The sequence below is a fragment of the Amblyomma americanum genome, chromosome 11 (genome assembly GCF_052857255.1).
Source record: "Amblyomma americanum isolate KBUSLIRL-KWMA chromosome 11, ASM5285725v1, whole genome shotgun sequence".
Classification (NCBI taxonomy): domain Eukaryota; kingdom Metazoa; phylum Arthropoda; class Arachnida; order Ixodida; family Ixodidae; genus Amblyomma; species Amblyomma americanum.
The window spans coordinates 50,046,100-50,066,099 of record NC_135507.1 but is presented as its reverse complement, the minus strand read 5'-3'; the positions used below and the strand labels follow the sequence as shown (position 1 = coordinate 50,066,099).

At 47.0% G+C, this 20,000-nt stretch overlaps 1 protein-coding gene across 1 annotated transcript in view; it reads left to right on the top strand.

Moving 5' to 3' along the window:
- Positions 1 to 20,000, top strand: part of LOC144111416 (dynamin-binding protein-like) — a 48,577-nt gene that overhangs the window by 14,386 nt on the left and 14,191 nt on the right. The window contains exons 4-18 of the mRNA XM_077644699.1: positions 1,623 to 2,259; positions 3,263 to 3,636; positions 4,115 to 4,146; positions 5,106 to 5,240; positions 5,950 to 6,073; positions 7,061 to 7,181; positions 7,752 to 7,878; positions 8,014 to 8,105; positions 9,578 to 9,727; positions 10,876 to 10,981; positions 12,138 to 12,271; positions 13,159 to 13,263; positions 15,535 to 15,666; positions 17,307 to 17,468; positions 19,288 to 19,470. Of these exons, the coding sequence (XP_077500825.1) occupies positions 1,623 to 2,259; positions 3,263 to 3,636; positions 4,115 to 4,146; positions 5,106 to 5,240; positions 5,950 to 6,073; positions 7,061 to 7,181; positions 7,752 to 7,878; positions 8,014 to 8,105; positions 9,578 to 9,727; positions 10,876 to 10,981; positions 12,138 to 12,271; positions 13,159 to 13,263; positions 15,535 to 15,666; positions 17,307 to 17,468; positions 19,288 to 19,470 (2,614 nt within the window). The remainder of the gene's footprint in view (positions 1 to 1,622; positions 2,260 to 3,262; positions 3,637 to 4,114; positions 4,147 to 5,105; positions 5,241 to 5,949; positions 6,074 to 7,060; positions 7,182 to 7,751; positions 7,879 to 8,013; positions 8,106 to 9,577; positions 9,728 to 10,875; positions 10,982 to 12,137; positions 12,272 to 13,158; positions 13,264 to 15,534; positions 15,667 to 17,306; positions 17,469 to 19,287; positions 19,471 to 20,000) is intronic.

Here is a 20,000-nt window from a genome sequence, read left to right as displayed (position 1 = left end):
CGGGCAATGATTTTGAAACCTACCACGTTGCTTAAGGGCTTGCTGCGCATCTGGCTTGTGATCAGAGAACCGAAGTTTCGTTTCCTATGTAGTTTTTTTTGCTTGTCCAGAAGTGGATTTTTTTTTTTAACGCACTAAGACTCGAAGACACGGTACCATGCTCATTGCTGGGCAACGACGACTTCGCTGTCGCGGTAACTCGGTGGTTATGGCACTTGGCTGCTGACCCAAAAGACGCAGGTTCAGTCTCGGCTGTGGCGGTTGAATTTCGTTGGAGGAGAAATTCTAAAACCCTGTGTACTGTGCGATGTCAGCGCACTGACTAGAAGTCAAATTGGAAAAAAAAAACCTACATCATGTGTCATAAAAATCGGTGATTAGTCAAGACGATGTGTCATCACAATAACGTCACCAGGCTAGAAGTGACGTCTCCAGACGTGACATGGCCAAGTTGGCAGGTGCAGTGGTGACGTCGAAATTTCCAGAGCCCTTCACTGCGGCATCCCTCATAGCCTAAAATCTTGTTTTTGGCAAATAAAATATTCTGTTCCCGTGCGCAATTCATTATTCAAACTTGTATGCCTAAAAAGTGCCGTTATTTAGTGTGCTTTGATGTATCGCATTGAATGCAGTAGTTTTTACAGAAAAAAAAAAAAGCTACTGAAACCCACAAAAAATGGTCATTTTCCTCATGGTAAGGAAAGAGTTAATTAACGGGGCACGAGTGCACTACTAGTATAGTGCAGTCGTTAGCACTATGGCTATGTCACTATGGCAGGCAGTGGCCAAAAAAGGGTGTGAATTGTATGCCAGCTGTCTGTCCTTTTCTGTGCTGTCACCATTGCTAGCAAAGAGCATCATTTGTAGTTCATTTGTTTGGCTGGCTAATGCTCAAAATGCCACCAGGTGGAACACTTGTTTCACTCTCGTCTACGTTGTCAAAGCTGGAAGTAAGCTGACGAGCCTGATTCGTCAGCAGCTTGCAGCAAGGTTTCTTTCTATTCACGATCACCTGAGGTCTTCACCAGTCCTACTTTTGCATCTTGCCATGATGAGTGCAGTTCGTCCGCAGTAGTCAAAGGGTTGAAAGGCCTCTGATCGCAGTGTAAATATGGACCACAGTGGGGTGTTATTGTCATGAGTTGTCTCCTCTTTCTACCTGTCTCCCCAGCTAGCAACAAAAGCTTGAGAGTGTAGCAACCACACAAAAAAAAAGCAGAAAGCAGTCAGGGTACACCCGCAGTCACAAAATTACAGAATAAATCTTTTGGGGAGCTGTGGCTTGGTCTTGGGAGTGAGAGTGGCTTCCCCTTGCACCTTTTGCAGCTGCACACAGCAAAGTAACCGCACCGACCTTCCCATGCATGCCTTGCACGCACCCATGTGCATGCTGGTGGTATGGCGCAGCAGGGAGCGTAAAATGTGTTAACTGAAGTTTTTTATGAGCCAACGTAATAAATTAGGGGTGCACAAATTAAGCAAGTAAATGCGGTACTTTCGTGGGAATCTCAAATTTTTAATTTTGAAGTGGCCGGTTAATCAATGTTTTTTTAGCCCATTATTTTGTTGCCTTGTCAGAGCTGAACCTTGGTGCTTTGTTTGTTCTGCTATCTCTGAACCAGGGGCGAGTGCAATGGTAGGTCTGGCAAGTTTCCCCGAAACTTCGTCACCCTCCTCTCCGACAAGGAAAAGACCACCATCCCGGCGAAGACGTCCCAGCCACCTGTGTCTTGCCTCAACGGACACCTGCCCGGGAGCACCTCGGCACCCCCGAAGTCACAGCGGACTTCCACCTTGGGCCAAGGGGACGGTGCCGAGAACCTCAATGGAGTCGTGTTGAACGGAATGACATCATCCTCGGACGTCAGCGGCTATCACAGCCTCAACTCGGGTCTTCTACCGTACGCGCGGTCCAAGTTTGCCTTTGTCGCCCAGTATCCCAACGAGCTGTCATTTCAAAAGGGTGAGCTTGTAACGCTTATTCGTCACGTTGACGACGAGTGGACCGAAGGAGAACTCAACGGTCGGGTGGGCCTGTTTCCGACGGAATACGTTGACATCATCGTTGACTGTGCCGACTCGGCGGGAGCTACTTCCTCGATGGGTCAAAGCGGCACGGTTTCAGACGTAGCCAGCCCTTCGGGGGCGTGCTTTGGACGAGCGTTGTTCGACTTCCCGGCGAGCGTTGAAGGTGATCTTGCACTGTCTGCCGGTGAGGTCATTGTTCTGCTTGGCAAGGTCAACGATGACTGGTACCAGGTTAGCATAGTCTCATGTCATTGGTACTGTTGCATGAATCATGATCTCATTGGTGTGTAGATTTTCTCTGATGTTGTCGTTAGTGGCTATTTATGAATAAGATAGCAATGGAAGGAAAAGATGTTGCTAGCCGCAGCATCTGCCATCGAAGCCTGAAGTACCTGAGCTGATCAGCATATCAAATTCAGTGAAACTGCCACCTGTTGGTGCCTTTTGGGGATATTCTAAGTTAAGGAGAGGCTAGCTTCTTTCATGTAGACAATCTTTTTCAAGAAGCTATTTTCTTGAGACTTCGCAGGCTTGACTTTTAAATAACCACTTGCGGCGACGGCTGCGAATTTGATAACCATTAAGTCCTTTGTTTGCTCCTCCCGTAGCTACAGTAAGTGGTCCCTTTTTGGAAATCAGCTGGAGATTAGGCTGTTTTTTAGCCTTTTTTTTATTAGACACACATGGAAAATGGCACAGCTCGTAAGAAATTTTTTTGGAAGGCGCGGTTCTGGGAAAGGCTGAAAGTGTTGTGCTTAGGGAATTATGACAGTATCAAAGAAGTGAACGTGTGGACATTGTCGAAGTATTTACATTACTTACAAGGACAGTAGTCGGCTGTTGAGAAAACGTGACCGCACACTGCGAGCCACAGGATCGTACACGTGGGCCAAGCTTGCAGTGCACAGAGCATGTCTAGGGTCATCTGTTGGTCACCTGTTGATGTGTGGTCTGGCGCACGACAGTGTTGTTTGTTGTTTTGGCTGCTCTGTTGTATTTATTGATTGCACAGTTCAAGTAATTACATAAAATAATGCGTGTCGAGTATCGTGTCAATATTTACTTCTGTTGCGTGGAAATGTTGTCTTCCTCTCTCTAGGATTTGGACTTTTGACGGGTGTTACTGATTGTGTCATTGGGGTGCTTAGCACAAAGTATGCAGGGGAAATGTGTGCCCACAATTGTGGGTTGCTTGAGAGCACTGTCCAAAACCGCATTCCACCCGTCTCTGCAGGCAAGGTCGCGCGATGGACGCACCGGGATTTGCCCGACCTCCTTCGTCGAGGAGATGGTGAGGCCCTCCTCCTCCTCGTTGGAGGCCGTTGACGTTGGACTGCGGAAGATGGGGCGCTTCAACTCTGCTCCCATATGCCGTGCCGGGGAGCAGCCGCGGAGGAAGACCCTTCCGCCTTGGCACAGCCTTGCGGAAGAGGCATCACCTCCCACGTCAGCTGGCCCCATTGGGAACGATTCTCCGCAGAGTCTGCCCCCTCCTGATGTTGACAGAGGAGGCTCCACCGGCAGGGAGGCTGGCACTTCAGACGCCACACTGCCGCCCCTGCGGCGGGCGAACACCCTCACCAGTTCCGACAGCGCGGCTTTTAAGAGGTGACCCTCCTTCTCGATCTCAAAGGGACACCCAGGACGAATTGAATTTGGTCTAGGCAGGGGGATTGCTACTTTCTAATGACAAAGAGGCTTCTTTTGGTGCAAATGGAGCTCTTTTGAGGTGAAAAAACTCGAAAAGTCAAGACAGGTGTCAGTACAGGCTGTTTCCACAAGTGAGCTGCAGTTGACACAAATGTTTCAGGATATAGGTAAACGTTTTGCAGTGACAGCTGTTAAGGGCATGTTTCCTGCTTATGACATTGCTGTCGTCGGTATTGTCGATGTAGCACCGTGCCATATTGATTGGCCAGCATGGAGTGATGTCACGCATGACATCACTGCAGCACGCCACGCTCAGATAAGAAGGCAAATAGTAATGAATAAACAGCATTTTAGTCCCCAGTGCTAATGGCTCTCGCTGAATCTTTCGTTACACAGTACTAACTGCCCTGCTAACTTTTTTGTTTTCTTTTTGCAGGGAAGTGGCCAGTTTTCATGAAGTCAAGCCAGGTGAGCGCAGGAGTTTATGCATTTATTTGAACTCTCTGGGCACTGAACTGGCCAGAAATAAACTTGCTGAAATAAAATTAATGTGAGGGGGGAGAGGCAATCTTGAGAGTACGCTTTTTGTCAACACGAAGGTTGTATCTCTTATGGGCCAATTACATCTACTGGGATTGAAGATAAAAAGTTATCCCTCAACTGGGCTCGTAGGTAGCTGAAAACCATTAAATATTGTGGCCTCAGCCTTAGCAGTCGTGCGTGACATTGGGATTGTTGGTGTGGGATGTCCGCTACCTTTACTCCACCTTCAAGGCTGTGGTTGTTGGTTAGAGTTTCATAAGTTGTTTAGAGGAATACATAGTGATGGCGTGATTATTCATCTGCTGCAGGAATGCCAGCAAGTGTAAACTTTTTGTTTGGCTTGGTTAATAATTGGCCTGAAATGTATATTTAGTGGCTAGGCAAACCTCCAGGAAGCGCCTTTCAGAAATCCTGAAACCAGTACGAATGACGGCCTTTGAGGTTTTATGACCGCAATGGCATTGTCACTTTGCATTTGAATTAATATTGTTTAGGATACATGATTTCCTGAATCCTGTAGGCACAGTTCTGCAGCCAAATTCATTTTTCAGGCCCAACACCAGCCAAGCCAGATACGATGCTTACATTTCTAGGCACTCTATTGTGGATGAAGCACTCCTAGATGCATGAAACTCGCCTAGATAGTGGCACCTCCTTTCCCTATGATGACTGGAAATCAGTGCATCATATTTATTTAGTGCAGTTTCAGGGCAGCTAGAACATGATCAACATCGTCTAAAACTTAATGTGGCTGCGAAAAACTGGAAAGCATTGTGTTGCCAAAGAGTTGAAAGTATCGTCGAGAAGTAAGACTCCATTTCTCAGCCCTGGTAGGTTAGGTTCATTTGAATCATTCCTTGTTATTTTGTCTTTCCACCTTGCAGTGACAAAAAAAGCTCCTGTGCCTACCCGACCGCCACCCGCCGTGCCCACATCATCGTCCACGAGCATAGCTTCCTTGCCGAACAGGTCCGCACCGCCCGTTCCTCTGGCCTCGCCAGACCCGTGGGCAGCATCTGGTGAGTTGTCATGATATCTGTTACTTGAGTAGTCGAGTAGTCAACAGATGGCACTATTTAAATACCCAAGCGACAGAGCACTGCTATAAGGAGCATGTGTCCGAGGTCCTGGCCTCCACCTCACCTGTAACCTGAACTCCAAGTAGACAACTCCTGTTTCACCCTGTCGACACTGAATACACTCTTGACAGACTTTTATTAGGCTCTTCCCTATCCTTATTGTTCAACCACATATAGCCCAGTGCTAAATGAACCCAGTTAATCACCAGTCCACTGTGCGAATTTAACAAAACTATGTGCATTGAATAGAAACTGCAGCTGAGGAGTTTCTGCTACGTAGTAGTGAGGCCGGAGGTCCGCTTTTTAATTTTGATGGAGTGAGAGGTATAAGGCTTGCCTGTGTTAGTAACCTCACTCACCAGCACCTCCCAGAGTGGTATCTCTACTATGTCTGGGGTGACACTTACTGTGAAACCCTTGCTGATTTCAACTTTTTTTTTAGTTCAAACATCCGTTTAGTTTGAGCTGATGCATTGAGGTTGATGTTGATGCCCACTAACTTCAAGTATGTGAAAAAGGCTTGCCTTATTTCTAACTTCATGTGATTCGAACAAATTTCAGTCCCTTTCCAGTTCAGATTATCATGTAGGCTTGTTGATAACTTATGAACGAAATTCTTGCCGCAGTTCCACTTTGCTATAATTTCCAGATGCGTCATCTGGAGTGGCCCAAACCACGGCTCGTGACCACGTTGACGGAGTGCCGTCACAGGAAGCTTCCACAAGTCGGACTGGAACGGCAAACGACTCGGCAGCCAAGGATGAGGAAAGGCGGTCAGTGCTTTTTATTTCTTTGTTTTCACACCCTTAGACTGTATAGAAGTGGCTGTCTTTAAGGTGCACTCAAACTGGTGCGGAGAGTGGACTTTTATAAGACTTAAGATTTGATCTCAGAGTAAATATTTTAGAGGTAGGAATTATGTAGCTCAGTGCTCTCAGGCTCACACACTTTGCACAACATGAGTGTGTGGTAGAGTTGTCTGAATAGACGACAAGAGTGAAAGCGGCTCTTGATGTAAAAGTACTAGGTCATCATCACCATCGTTTATTTTACCTTAAAGGCCCCTATTGGGGCATTTGGAGCATTACATGGGGGTGTGATGGATAGAATATGAAGCGAATTAATAATGCTAATATAACACAATGTAATCCAGTACCGTAGGATGCGATATAATAAATGCAGTGTGATTAAATGATACAGTAAAAGTTGGTGAAAATATTGGGTATTTGCACATGCCAAGTCACACTGGTCTATCACTGGAAGGTTGCTAGTCAGTTGTACTGAAGCACTGAGATCTAAGCAGCAGGTGGCAGGTCTGAGGGAAGTGTCAGCAACGTGGTGGCTGATAGCTGTTGTAAAAAGGGCTTCAGTGAGATTGCAAGCATGCATGTTGTGTGGCATGCAGGGACCACTGCTTGTACACAGGGACATGCTGACATCCCTCTCTCGCTTGCAACTCGAAGCTGTTTGTGGCTGCTCCAGCCTGTGGTTTGTAAAGATGGGGAAGCTTCATTTTGATGGGAAGTCTGTTTTTGCAGTGCCTTTGTTATCCTGTTCATCAAGTCTCCCTGGGGCTTAGATCTGTTTTCTTGTTTCCACTTCAGGCTAGCCTTAGTGAACGTTCCCTTTGGGTTGAAACTTGCCCTGCCCTCTGTCTGTGTCTCACCCATGTTCATTGTGTGCATCGTTGTGGATGTAACCTGATGAACTGGTAGCATGAATGAAGTTGGTTTAATCTCATGACAAGTGATGACGCGCAGGCGCAAGCTCCGTGACCATCGGCAGTGCGTGCTGACAGAGCTGCTGCAGACGGAGCGCGACTACATCAAGGCCCTGCAGGTGTGCTGCGAGGTGTACCTCAACGACCACTCCAAGAGCAGGGTATGCAACATTTCGCTCAACGGGCTTTGTTGGTAAGGCATCCAAGTGCCGAGAGAGAGGAAGGGCCTGCATTAAAGCTGATTTCATCATGGCTACTCGCACACCACCTGATGGGAAGGGTCAGCTTGCTGTCGACTTTCGATAATTGGAACTCGAAGGGAACTGAAAATTTTTTGGAGTTAAAGGGAGTGTTCTCATGGTGTCAAAACATCAGTTTATTGAAGTATAAAGCAAAAGCTTAGATTAAGTGATTTTGAATTGATGAGGTCATCAATTCATCAGTTCACATCACTAAAAACAAAATTGCCATAGGTAAGCCTAAATGCAGTTTTCGTTGCCCGACTCGGACAGTTTTGCGGTCTTTTTTCAGATGGTGTTGCCATTAAGTTTTGATGCGTGAACAGCTGGCGGCTGGAGCAAGTTCTAAGGCATGCTTCTCATGTGCGGCTCTAGTCGTCATGTTGCCATCCTGGTGTGGTCACTGCTCTGAAACTCATTCAGCTTTGTACATTTGTGGTTCCGGTTCTCCGATCGCTGTTGTCACTGCGTCTGTTGCTTCTCTTCCCTCAGATGCAAAGCTTGGACATTGACGCCGTGACGCTGTTCGGCAACATTGACGAGGTGATCGCTGTGTCGTCCCAACTGCTTGCGTCCCTGGAGAAGGAACTTGTGAAACCGGAGTGCTCGCAGCTGATTGGTGAGTGCCATGTGAGCACGAGTTGCGTTCATTGTTGGAAGTGATGAGCTGGAAGCCTGTCGTGTTATCTGTGTCTATGGTTTGCATTGTGATCTGTGCAGAATGTAGCTTGTTAAGGCAGCTTTTCCTCCACAGGCACCTGCTTTGTCAACGTTGCTGACGAGCTGAAGGAGGTGTACGGGCATTACTGCCGCAACCATGATGACGTCACCGGTCTTTGGCCAAAGGTATGATCCGTCAAATGTAATTGCAAGTTCTGGTCTTTTCCTTCCCATGGCTTGAGGCATGTTCAGTTAAAGGAAAATGAAGGGGACACGTGCACATATGCACACATAGCTTTACACATGCATGTGTTTATGTATGGGCTGTATTTGCTCACTTAAAGGTCGACTTGCTTCATCAAAATCACTCAGCCCAGAGACAGGGGTGGGGTGGGAGGTATATGCAGATCATGGCTTACAGTGCCCTCTGCTTTGCTATGCCTGAACAAAACTCCAGATAAGTCTCATCAACAAATGAAATTGCTCCATTTTGCTCACTGACACAGGTAGCCCTGCCTGTTCTTGGCAGCTTTTATGCAAGCTGCCAGCTTATGTACACTGACATTGAACAATTAACTGTGTGGCAAGACATGCGTTCAGTGTCACCAATAAGTTTCCCAGGTGCTGGAGAAAACAGTGAGGACACTTTTTGCATGTGGTAACAAGCACTTGGCAGTCTTGAGCATAGAAACAGATGGGACAGACTGCATGTGACACACTAGTGCATGTCATCTCCTGTCTCAACTTGTTTGATCCCTGAATGGCTCAAGTGTCTTCCTTTTTCTAGCAATGAGATCTTCGGTTTGGGCTGTTCAATAAATTCCTACTATTGACTTATGATACCAATGACACACCGTGGCTGTATAGTTTGTCTCCTAAAATTTAATTAAACAAAATGTTGTTTATATTTTATGTTTCACGTCTTCTCTTCGCATCCTTCATGGAACGAAGCTTGCTAGTAGTGCACAGTGCACAATGTGCGTTCAGCAGTGACAGGTTTCTCGCTGCACTTCCACTGCTTGATATGTGCTACAATGTGCTGCTCATCTTAATTGCATGTTAGCAGCTTGGAGCTTGTGTTGTTTGACCTCCATGACATTTCAGTTTCCTTTTTACGGTTCCTCACTGTGGGGTTGACCAATATTATGTATCAAATGGTATGCGAGTAACTACGATGGCATTTATTTGTGTGCATGAACAGGTTCGGACAGAAGTTGGTGGATCATGCTATGACTTTCAAATCCTGCTTACACATGGCCTGTGCAAATAGGGAGGCGTGGCATGTGCAGGCCACTGGAGGTCGCAGTTAGGTGTCCAATCGGTATGGCAGCTGTGATTTCACTTGGAACTGAATGGTGTGCTTTGTTTACTTGTGTCCTAGCCTGTGCATACATTCTATGCGTTATGTGGGGGGCTTTCAGCTTGAACAAGTAGCTGGAGCTTTATGTTTTCCACCGATTTTTCCATGACTATATCGACCCACAGTTTGTTGCTGCAGAGCACAGGGCGGCACTGGGTGGCACTGGGTGGCACTTAGCAATAGGCATACTGTGCAGTGTAGCATTCTTGTATCCTGAAAGGGGTTTGAAAAACGTGGGTGTCTTCTTTGCTTGGTAATTTTTTTCTGCCCTGTCTTTGTTTCCCAAAAACGCCTGCAGTACATGGAGAACCCAAGAGCGGCCCAGTTCCTGCAGGCTGGTGTGGAGCGCATGCAGCATGAGACCAACTGCTTCGACCTGCCCTCAGTGCTCATTCGTCCAGTGCAGCGCATACTCAAGTATCCACTGCTCATCAACGAGCTCGACAAGGCATGTCAGCATCCATCTATGCTAGTTACACAGAACTCGCATTTACGCTGCATGTAGTCGTTAATGCAATCAGTGCAACCTTTGCTTGCAGGGTGTGTCCTTAATACTACTAGCAATCCTAATTCTTTCATTTTTGTTATTTTTTTTTCGAAGAGAAAGCGCATTTCAAGATGCCTTCTTACTGGATGCTCTTCGAGGTGCTGTTCTTTTATGCACTACTATTTCATGCTTGTCAACTGCATTGGTGTCACAATTTTGATGTATGGTATGAGTGATGTGTGGTTTATTCTGCATGAATGGTGGTTTGAAGAACGTCAAGTGTGAAGGCATTTTAGAATGTACTTTTTGGAAACAAATGATGGATGTCCTATGTCTTTCTTCTGAGTCTCGTAAAGTCTGCACCCACAAAAACGTCATGAAATATTTTTCAGATTGAAAAATGCGGGTAATGTCAGCAGACTTATACAAGACGTCGCTTTCACGTATGCCTCTTCACGGATGATGTAGCCATTCTTTCTTTGCCTACTGGAGCTTGCATTGTGTTCTAATTTCTGCTGTATTTGGGGGTAAAGACAGAAAATGTGAAAATGTTTGTTAGCGCATGTTCAGTTGCCTTCTAACAGTGCTTTCTGGTCCTGTCCCTGGGCATGTTCCATTGAGTTGGCTCCTGTATAAGTAGTGCTTCTACAACTTCCACAAGGATAAACCTCTGGCGGGAAGCAGACTGAAGGAATAAGTGTTTAAAAGGCAAACTTGAACCTTGCTAGATTGCAAACTGCGCGGCAATATGCTATTAATATCCTAGACAAACTCAGTGTCACATTCAGTAATTGCCCTTCAATGGCATGCTGGCACGCAGCAAAACGGAGTGTCATTCAAAACTGCTGTGAACAGCAGCTGGTGCACATGTGCTCAAGATATTTGATAGCACTAAAAAATTTTTGAGCTGCATGATTCTTATGAAGTCAGCTGTTTTAATGCACTTCCATGTGGCCTCAATGACTCCCTCGCACAGCATGACCCCTCTGAACAGCTGTTCTGTGAATCTTGTGTCACGTTATGTGAATGCTCCCTCAATTCAAACAGCTCGTAAAACCGATGTGTCCTTTCCCGTCGGTCTCTCCTTTTTTCTCCTGTGCTGAGAACAGTCGACAGAGGCTGGCCACCCCGACAAGGCAATGCTGGCACACGCCATGGCGAAGATGTCCGAGGTGGCAACTTCCATCAACGAGTTCAAGCGGAGAAAAGATCTTGGTGAGCAAACACTCATTGCACACATCTCCTTATTGCCAGTGTTTGTCTGCCAGGTTTTTCAATGCGACTTTTCTTTTTCAGCTGCGACGAGGGGTAAGCTACGCCACGTGGCATTTTTCAGGCTGTTTGTAGTGTGACTCTGGCAGCTGAATTCTAGTCTCGCGTTGTATTCTCGGTATTAACAGCTGCTGTTAATACAGGGCGTGCTGTACAGATGTATGATAGTTAACAAGCTGTTCACTGTGAGAGTGTTAGTCGTTTTCCCTCTGCTGAATGCAGATTTGTCATGTCATTTAAGTCGATGTGTTCGTACCTCAGCGTCTCCTCATTTTCCTCTAGCCTGTGGGCTCTCAAATCAGGTTTCATAGAATGCTCGGTTCTTGAAGTGCTTTTGAAGTATTACCTAAATCTATGGCAATACGGACAGGCCATCATTGGAATCTGAATCTGGCAGCATTTACGGTGGCCGCAGCTGGCAAAGGACAGGGTTAATTGGAGGGACACGGGAGAAGGCTTTGCCCTGCAGTGGGCGTACTCAGGCCGATGATCATTATGATGACATCTACACATGGATGGTTCATCCCGTACCTTTTCTGTGCCCACTTGTTTACAGGACTAATCAGATTGCAATTGCACGTGTTTTGCTTTGCAGCCAGTTGTTATTGGTTGAATTTAAGCATTTTTTAAGGGGCTACACGCATCTGCATGCTCTTTTTAGTTCATGTTAGGCAGGAATAGACAGAAGCCAAGACTTACAGGGTTCCGCTGCTTCTTTTGAAAACTGTTGGGGTTTTTCAACGCTACGAAGATTGAGAACCCCTGCTCTAGCCCTTTTCAGTCATCATCACTAGCTTCAGGCAGATCGCAAATGAAGCCATGAAGAGTGCACATCTCATGAAATAAAACACATTGAATAAGACTGGGGCGGATAAAAATATTCTGCACCTCACAGCGTGGGCACATTTCTGCACCTCACAGTGTGGGCACATAACATAGTTTCTTCAGATGTCGTTGCAGGGTTCTTTACGTTGTCTCAAGTTGCTCTGGGACTCCCACTGCACATTCACGAGGTTGCTTCATAGCCGTACATAAATGAATGACCAAGCTGTCTTCTCTTACGTGGACACCCGTGCAACTGGTTTCGTACTCTGTGCAGTGTCCAAGTACAAGAAGGACCCCTCAGAGTCGACGCTGTCTCGGAGGCTGGCTAAGCTGAACCTGCACTCGGTCCTCAAGAAATCATCGAGGTTTGGTGTGCGCCTCTCCTCCACATTTGGCCTCACATCAGTGGTAAGCATAAGAGCCGTCACTGCACAATTGGTCTGATTTGATCGGACAGCCTTGACACATTGAGCCAATTTCATTGCAACACTTTCGATGCTATTGCTGCTTGCATAAAGATGCTGACTGGTGTCATTTGTAGTGGATTGTTGAACGACCAGTGCCTTTGGAACTGAATTTGTTCAGCAAATGGTGTGTCTCTGTAACTTCCAACATATCACGGCAGTCCCTGTGTTACTGGAAACTGACTCAAGGAGGTTTTATGGAAATTAAGGCCTTTGCTCTTATTTCATGTCAGCAAATTGAAATGGATTGCCCGGGAAAAGTTTATTTCTGAGGAGAAAATCTGTTGAATGTGGCATGATCTCTTCATCAGGAAAAACACCAGAGCTCTTTGGTATATAGACGAAAATATGGCCATAGATTTTGTCACAAGACTATGATTACTGATGAGCATCTGTCTTCAAAGTCGAACAAGTAGGTTTGTTCTGTCCCTAAGCCGAGGAATTTTAGCAGGCCTAGTTGGACATGGCTTCCTGTAGGAATGCAGCATCCCTCCATGCCTTCAGTTAGTTTTCTTTATGCTGAGAGGCAAGATTTTGTAATAAAAAAAATGAAAAAAAGGGAATGGTTATTTGTATTGAGCTGAATCTAGGTGTTACACAAGTAAAGTGTGATACGTTCATCACAGTTCTTAGTTTTGACCTGTAGATTTGAGGCAGTGGCGCACAGAACCAGTTGCATGGGATGAAGCATTGTATGAGAGCTGCACTGTTTTGATTAACAAGTACGCAGTCAACAAAAACCGACAAGGACGTACAATGCTGTTCAAACTAGCCCAATCCCAAGCAGTTGTGAAGAAGCATTGTTTGCTTGTCTTTTGTGTCCTGGTACAGGAGAAGGACGAGGCATTCGAGCGTGCGGAACGAGAATTTCGTGTCCTGGAGAAGGCACTGAAGCTTTTCCTCAAGAACTTGGCGGTGTTCTGCGACCAAATGAAGGTGCATATGTGTGTTTGTTGGTTGCTTATCCAGGAGCATTGTGCTTTTGGCTGCAATCATGGGGCAGGCCTAGGCAAAGTGCTAAAATGTATGTATGCGGATTTGCGTGATATTTCGAACCTCGCTGCAGAACCATCACGCATCTCACAGGGACGTGCACATTTTCACTATATATATTTCAGACCTTTTCGAGTTCAAAGGTGCAATTTTTCGGACTGCAATAGACGCCAACTATACAGTGGAGGTTTCTCAACCAAAAATTCGTTTTTTCAGCTTAATATAGATGCAAGTGGGTATCGCCATCACAACCAGCCCGTTCTCTGCCGCTGTGAAAGGCGCCATCTTCGATTTAAACGGAGTCATTCGGACGGGCTGGCTTGGATAGGCTTGGCTATTCGTTCTTCATGGCTGCCACTTGAGATAATGCCATGCTCTTTGCTGCCATCGAGATGGACTACAAAGCGCACGCGATCGCGTTGAAAACTGGATAGCTGTGGTGTCCGTCCCGGCTTGGACAGTGCAACCCGCGGTGTGGGGGAGGGGGGCATGCATTCAGAGGCACTCACTTCCGCACCCGTCTTCCTGTGAGTTACCTCTCTCGGACATGGACACTGCCTGTTCTTATTCTTTGCGTGTCATGTGCATTTGTGTACTGCATGACCTGCGACCACGTCGCACTGTCTGGAATCGTGATCAGAGGTGATGTGGACTTGGTGAAAGCATGACTGTGGCTTAGATCAAGTCTAATATCACTTGCAAGCAGAACGTGGGGAGCGGTGGAGCTCGCGATTTTTAAAGCCGGTTTTTGCAGAAAGGTTATCTTTTTGAAGTTAATGGATTTTTCAACTGATTATTCAAACCATTTTCCAGGTCCCGCCGAGTCCGAAAAATCAGTCGATGACTGTAGCATTAAAGGGACTATGCAATAAATTAATCGAGGTTACATAAATCATACGAGAGATTGGCATTCGATCACTCGTCACCCCAGTGCAAGAATTTTTGAGCTAGCATCAATAGCAACCAAGATATGGACGATTAACAAATACGCTCGTCCTCTCCCCCCTCAACTCGTGCATGGGGGGCACCAGGAAAAAAAATACAGAAAACAACACTGGGACTGGGCCTCGCCTATGAACACTTCATCCGTTGACGTTCAGTTTGCAACTTCCGGTTGTCGCTCCTAGCAGCCCAGCAGCAGTGTCGGCGGCGTCTCCGCGGTCTCTCTTCGCCTTTCTCGATTGCGGCACGCGTCGGATTCTTTTGCTTGTCGTCTGTTGTTGCGAACGAAAAAGACACTGCGGGTGGCTCCGGAACTCCTGACAGAAAGAGGCGGCAGAGGTAAATTGAAACCATATGCGCGAAGGCAGTGACCTTGCTCGCGCTTGCCCGAGGGGCTCGCGCGGCGGCACGAGCAGACGATTTTCACGCCTACCGGAAGTGTGCCCATGACGTCGTGGCTGCCGTGGCTCCAGCGAATGACAGCGTGTGGTGGCCTGGGGACGTCGTGGGTACAGTGACGTCTATTTTCACGATTATACTTTCAAAACCGGTCATTACGAGCACACCAATCGGCCCGCGAATTTTGAAAAACACGGTTTTTAAAAATTCATAATAAATTGCCGGCTAAGTTTCGAAGACTCATACTTAGTGTAAATGCTCCTTAGCATCATTTCTAAGCATTGAAAACATTTACAAGCGACGTTTAATTCATTGCATAGTTCCTTTAAGGTGCCCGTATTGCAGAAAAGCCGGCATCAGCATCGGTGTCACTGACCATGAGTGAAAAATCGAAGAAAAGTCCCCAGAGAAGTAACCTAGGTGGGCCATCTAGTGACATGGCATTGCGGCGTCATCACAACCTGCTCATTAGATTGTGCGCAAACTGACCACCGTGGCAGGTGGCAGTTAAATTAATGATTGGTCTCGAGAGGCTGCTGGAGAAGAGCAACTTGGGTTGCACAAGCCCCACTGCTGGCAGCACCTGCCATCGCATAGCAATGGTGCATTGCTTACCCGCTGCAGCACTGTGCCAGGAGCGGCACGAGGACACCCAGGGATCTATGAATGTTGAGTAGAGAATAAGCAATCCGCATGAATGGGCATTATTTACCCATTAACACTATCAGGTTATACCCTTAAGAAGGAGCTTAAGTGTTCCCTCTAATTTTTTCATCGGGTCACAGGTTGACTTTCAAAAAGCACGTGAGTCGGGGAGTGCTCGGCAAGACATGCAGTGCATTGGTTTTGCCTCCATTCCTTGTGCACATGCAGCAAGCGGTGCACGTGTCGCTGCAACTGTCGGAGGATCTGGTGCAGTTCTACCATGACCGCAAGTCCCTGCCAGAGGTGGAGCGCTACCGAGCCGTCCAGCACACCATCTGCTCCCAGCACTGGCACGAGTTTGTGAGTGCATATCCAAATTAACGGGGAACTAGCATCAGTGACTTCGTGGCCAAACTACCGTATAAACACATGTATGGGCCGCACTTTTTTTTTTTTTTCCAGATTTGAGGGCCTTTTTTCGGGGTGCAGCCCATAATGCGATGTGCGAAAAAAAAAAATGAAGTAATAACACACAAATCGGGGACTGAGCAGCATTTATTTTATGTTCAAACGTTACTCGCGGAGTCTTCGGGCTCCGAGCTGGTGCTGTGCTCCTGAGCTGTGCTGATCCCACAAGGAAGTCGCGCAGCATGTCCGCTGTCAATGCTTAGCCGTTGTTCCGCATTTCCATCACTTAGAAGAGCAGCTGTTCTTCCAGTTTGGGAAACTTGCACGGCTTGCCTCGGAAAGCGCGCTTTTTGCAGTTTGTGTTCCTCAATGCATCTTTTTGGTTGCACTATTGTCGGACATACTTCTCAGCCATGTCAAATTTTCTGCCCGCCGCACGCTTGCCATGTTAGAGAGCAAACTCCTTGCCGTGTAGCTATTAAGGTGCTTGCCCATTGTGCTAAAATTACTGTGCTTGGCGGTGGCACGCAAAACCCACAACTATGGTGAACTAACACGCTACCGCAATTCCTGTGCCCGCCGTGCCTTTGACAGCCACAAAAAGCTGGAGCTGGTGATACCGATGCCAATATGGATAGCGGGAGCTCGCGGCGAAGGAAAAAGTTGACGGTGATGATGATGCGCTGCGGCCTCAGGTGCCATACGTGGGCGGCACCTGGAAGCTTCTATGTGCGCGAGCAGCCTCCGTGATCAAGCGCTGCTCGCTGCCGGAGCCGATCGCGGAGGACATAGCACGTCATTTTGAAGGCTATTCCCGCGTGGGTCATGGAAAGTTTGGGTGCGGCCCTTACATGGTTATTTTTATTTTAATATTTCCTTCAAGAAAACAGGGTGCGGCCTATACACGGGTGCGGCCTATACACGGGTGCGGTCCTTATAGGAGTTTATGCAGTAGTTTGTTTCTAGAGGCAATTTAGGTATGTCACTGTAACTGGAAGGACAGTAGGCTAGTAGGTGAAAATCTGGCTTATCAAGAGCCTGTGCACAGCCTGCTAGTGGTTTGTCATAAGGTGAGGTCATGATGTGGGTAAGCTGGCAGTGGCCACACTGGGCCCATACTAATCTCACTTTGATGTCTTAAAGGGCCAGTCCCTCATGGAACTTGATGTGCGGCCCTGGCGGTGGCTCATGTGGTTATGGCGCTCGGCTGCTGGCCCAAAAAGCGTGGGTTCGATTGCCGCTGCGGCGGTCACATTTCATTGTTGGCGAAGTGCTAGGAGCCCATGTACTGTGTGATGCCAGGGCATGTCAAAGAACCTCAGGTAGTTGAAATTTCCAGAGCCCTTCACCGGCGTCCCTCATAGACCGAGTCGCTTTGGGATGTTAAACCCCGACAAGCCATAAAGCAATCATCATGTGTGAGGATGTTTGAGCTAATGTCATTTCTCTGTGTGGTGAGCGTGGTCAGTTACTGCTTGGGCAGAAAAAAGATCTGTCACTCTTTTTGACAGTAGAACAAATGTCGAGGAGCAAAGTGATGCTCACAGACAGCTGACGCCAGTGCCGGCATGCTTGTGGGGTGCCTGTCGCAGGCAACAGCAGTGGAGCGCGACGTGGAGAGTGTGCTCAAGCAGCTGCTGCAGATGTTTGTGGGTCCAAACAAGCTGATCACCAAGCGGCAGCACAAGCTCCTTGACTACGTGGCCAGCAAGACGCGGCTCGAGAAGAACCGGGACTTCACCAAGCAGAAGGCGGTAAGGCCTACATACCTTTCCTCTCTCTCTCTCCCCCCACTTCTTGCATTGATAAGGATTTCCCTTACTAGTCCGCGCTGTTGGAACTAGTTGCCACTGATGTATGCTCATTTCTGTTTTGAGTTGAAAAGCCTTTGGTTGAATTTCCCTTAAAGGTGCATTAAAGAGGAATCTAAACTCGTCTCTTTACCGCGGGAACTCTACACGTTCCGGACATTCTTAGAAACTTCGAATTAGTGTCCTGTGCGGCCGACTGCCCTAATTAAATCGGACTAAACGTCCTGGCTCCCGCTCATTTTTTGAACTCAACGCGGTAGGTAGGAGGATTCAACCAACGCGTCAGCCATTCCCGTGGCAGCTTTCCGCTCTGCCATCGGCGGAGTGATACGTAAATCAAAGAGTCCACGTGTATTTTTATTTTCGTGGGCCTAATTTGCGGCTATATTGTCTGTGACTGAAAAATGTTTATTCACAGAAACCAAAAAAAAAACAAAACAAATAAAAGTGAAAGCGAAGCCACCACGGGACTTGCTGATGCGTTGGTTGACTCCGCCTACCTACCGCGTTGAGTTCAAAAAAAGACGAGAGCCGGGACTTTCAATCCGATTTAATTAGGGCACTCGGCCGCACAGGGCAATAATTCAAAGTTTCTAAGAATGCCTGGGACGTGTAGATAGAGTTCCCGTTGTAAAAAGACGAGTTCGGATTCCTCTTTAAGTGCAACTTTAAGATGGTGTTGAGGGAAAACAGATTGACAATGGGATCTGATGATTCATGATGTAAAATATAGCGCAAAGGGAACACGAAAGACAGACAGGACAATGCGCTTGTCTACGTCATCCTGTCGGTCTTTTGTGTTTTCTTTGTGCTAATTTTTATATCATGAACGCTCACCACACCGCCCTACCTTCGGCTTTACTTGGTGTGGTGATGTATTGCAGGTTCTTCGTTGCAAAGTCACTTTACTTGAGGACAACTTTCACCTTGCACTGATGTTGCTTCGCTTGCCCGCTTTTCCCAAGTTCACTTCTCGTTGTCAGCAGTAGACTGCTAAAGAATGTTTATTTCTCTTTCGGGTTGTGAAGTCATTCTTTGAAAAGTACTGTCGCGGACGGAACATTATGGGCCATGCTTCGGCATTTCAACTTGCCCCGTGTTGCTCAATAGGAATACAGAGGCTCGCTGCCTTTGTGAAGTGCACAAGTGTACTCGCATAAGTATCAAAGACTCGTTTATTTTTGCTGGGTAATGCGGCAGACGCATTACCCAGCATTTCACCACAGAAGCATGGTCCATGTTATTCTGTCCGCAACTGTACCTTCATGACTTGCTGTAAGGCATTTGTGAAGTGTTATCTTCAGCAGAGACTTCTTTCTCGGGATTTCGGATAATTTTATGTATTTTCTGTGTTTTGTTTGTGAGCTTGTTGTCATGCTTGAACTCTCTTTGTGGATGTGTCAGTACCTTTACTAACTTTACTTAGCTATTCTATTCAGCCTTGTACTTTTGGTACTGAGTGCATTAGCCATTCCATGTAGACAATGGTGTGTAATAGAGAGCTGTCAACAGACCGAATATCGCATCTCACCTTGCTAGTAGTTACTTTTTTGCTGGTGTTGATAGTGACATCAGTTTGCAGTTTGCTATCTTGAGCACTGTTCTGTGCTCAGTTGTTGTTTTGGGGTTGCGTGACGGGATGTCAAGGTTTTCTGGACTCTGTTCGTGAACTGTAATTTGTAGTAATGTCTGTTTGAGAGAGAATTGAGTTTTTTCTGCACTCATCAGCGGAGAATGCCATGATGGTGGCACTTGTTTGCAGCTGTCGGACGAGCAGCAGCTGGCCAAGAACACGTACAGTGCGCTCAACGCGCAGCTGCTCGACGAGCTGCCCAAGCTGTGCGGCATCGCGCGGGAGGTGTTGCAGCTATGCGTGCAGGAGTTCCTGCGTGCCCGCAAGACCTTCATCGGCCGCACGACGCACGAGCTGCTCACTCTCATGGAGGTGAGAGTCACCTATAGAAGCAGCAGAGGAAGGCTGGGCCCTTTTTTTTGGCTATCTTGATTGCGGTTCCCGAGAAAACAGCATCAGAGTGCAGCTTGTCAACAGAGCCAGCCACGGTGCTCATTCAGTTTCGTAGGAGGCCTATTTTATGCCTGCTAATTTTCCGCTATTCTTTTAGTCAAGTATTCATCTAGAGTAATCTTTAAAAACACCCGTTGCAGTGCTCTAATTGGGCGCTGGAAGAAAGAACCAGGCCAAGGTCTTTATGACTTTTTTCCCTTCATCTTTGACTGATGAGCTGAGCTGGTAGTGGCCATATTCAAAGTATAAGGTGATGTTTGCCTGGAGAGCTTTGAGTTTTTTTCGTGAATATTTTTCATGGCTTGGTCACTTCTCTTGCAGGTTGGGGAAAAATTGTCAAAAATAAACTTAGTATGGGATGGTGACAGATGTTTAGAGGAACCTGTGTAATGTCTCGGTGCTTTGTTGTGGTGCACTCAGCATGTGAGGCGCCCTCTGCTTTGAGGGAC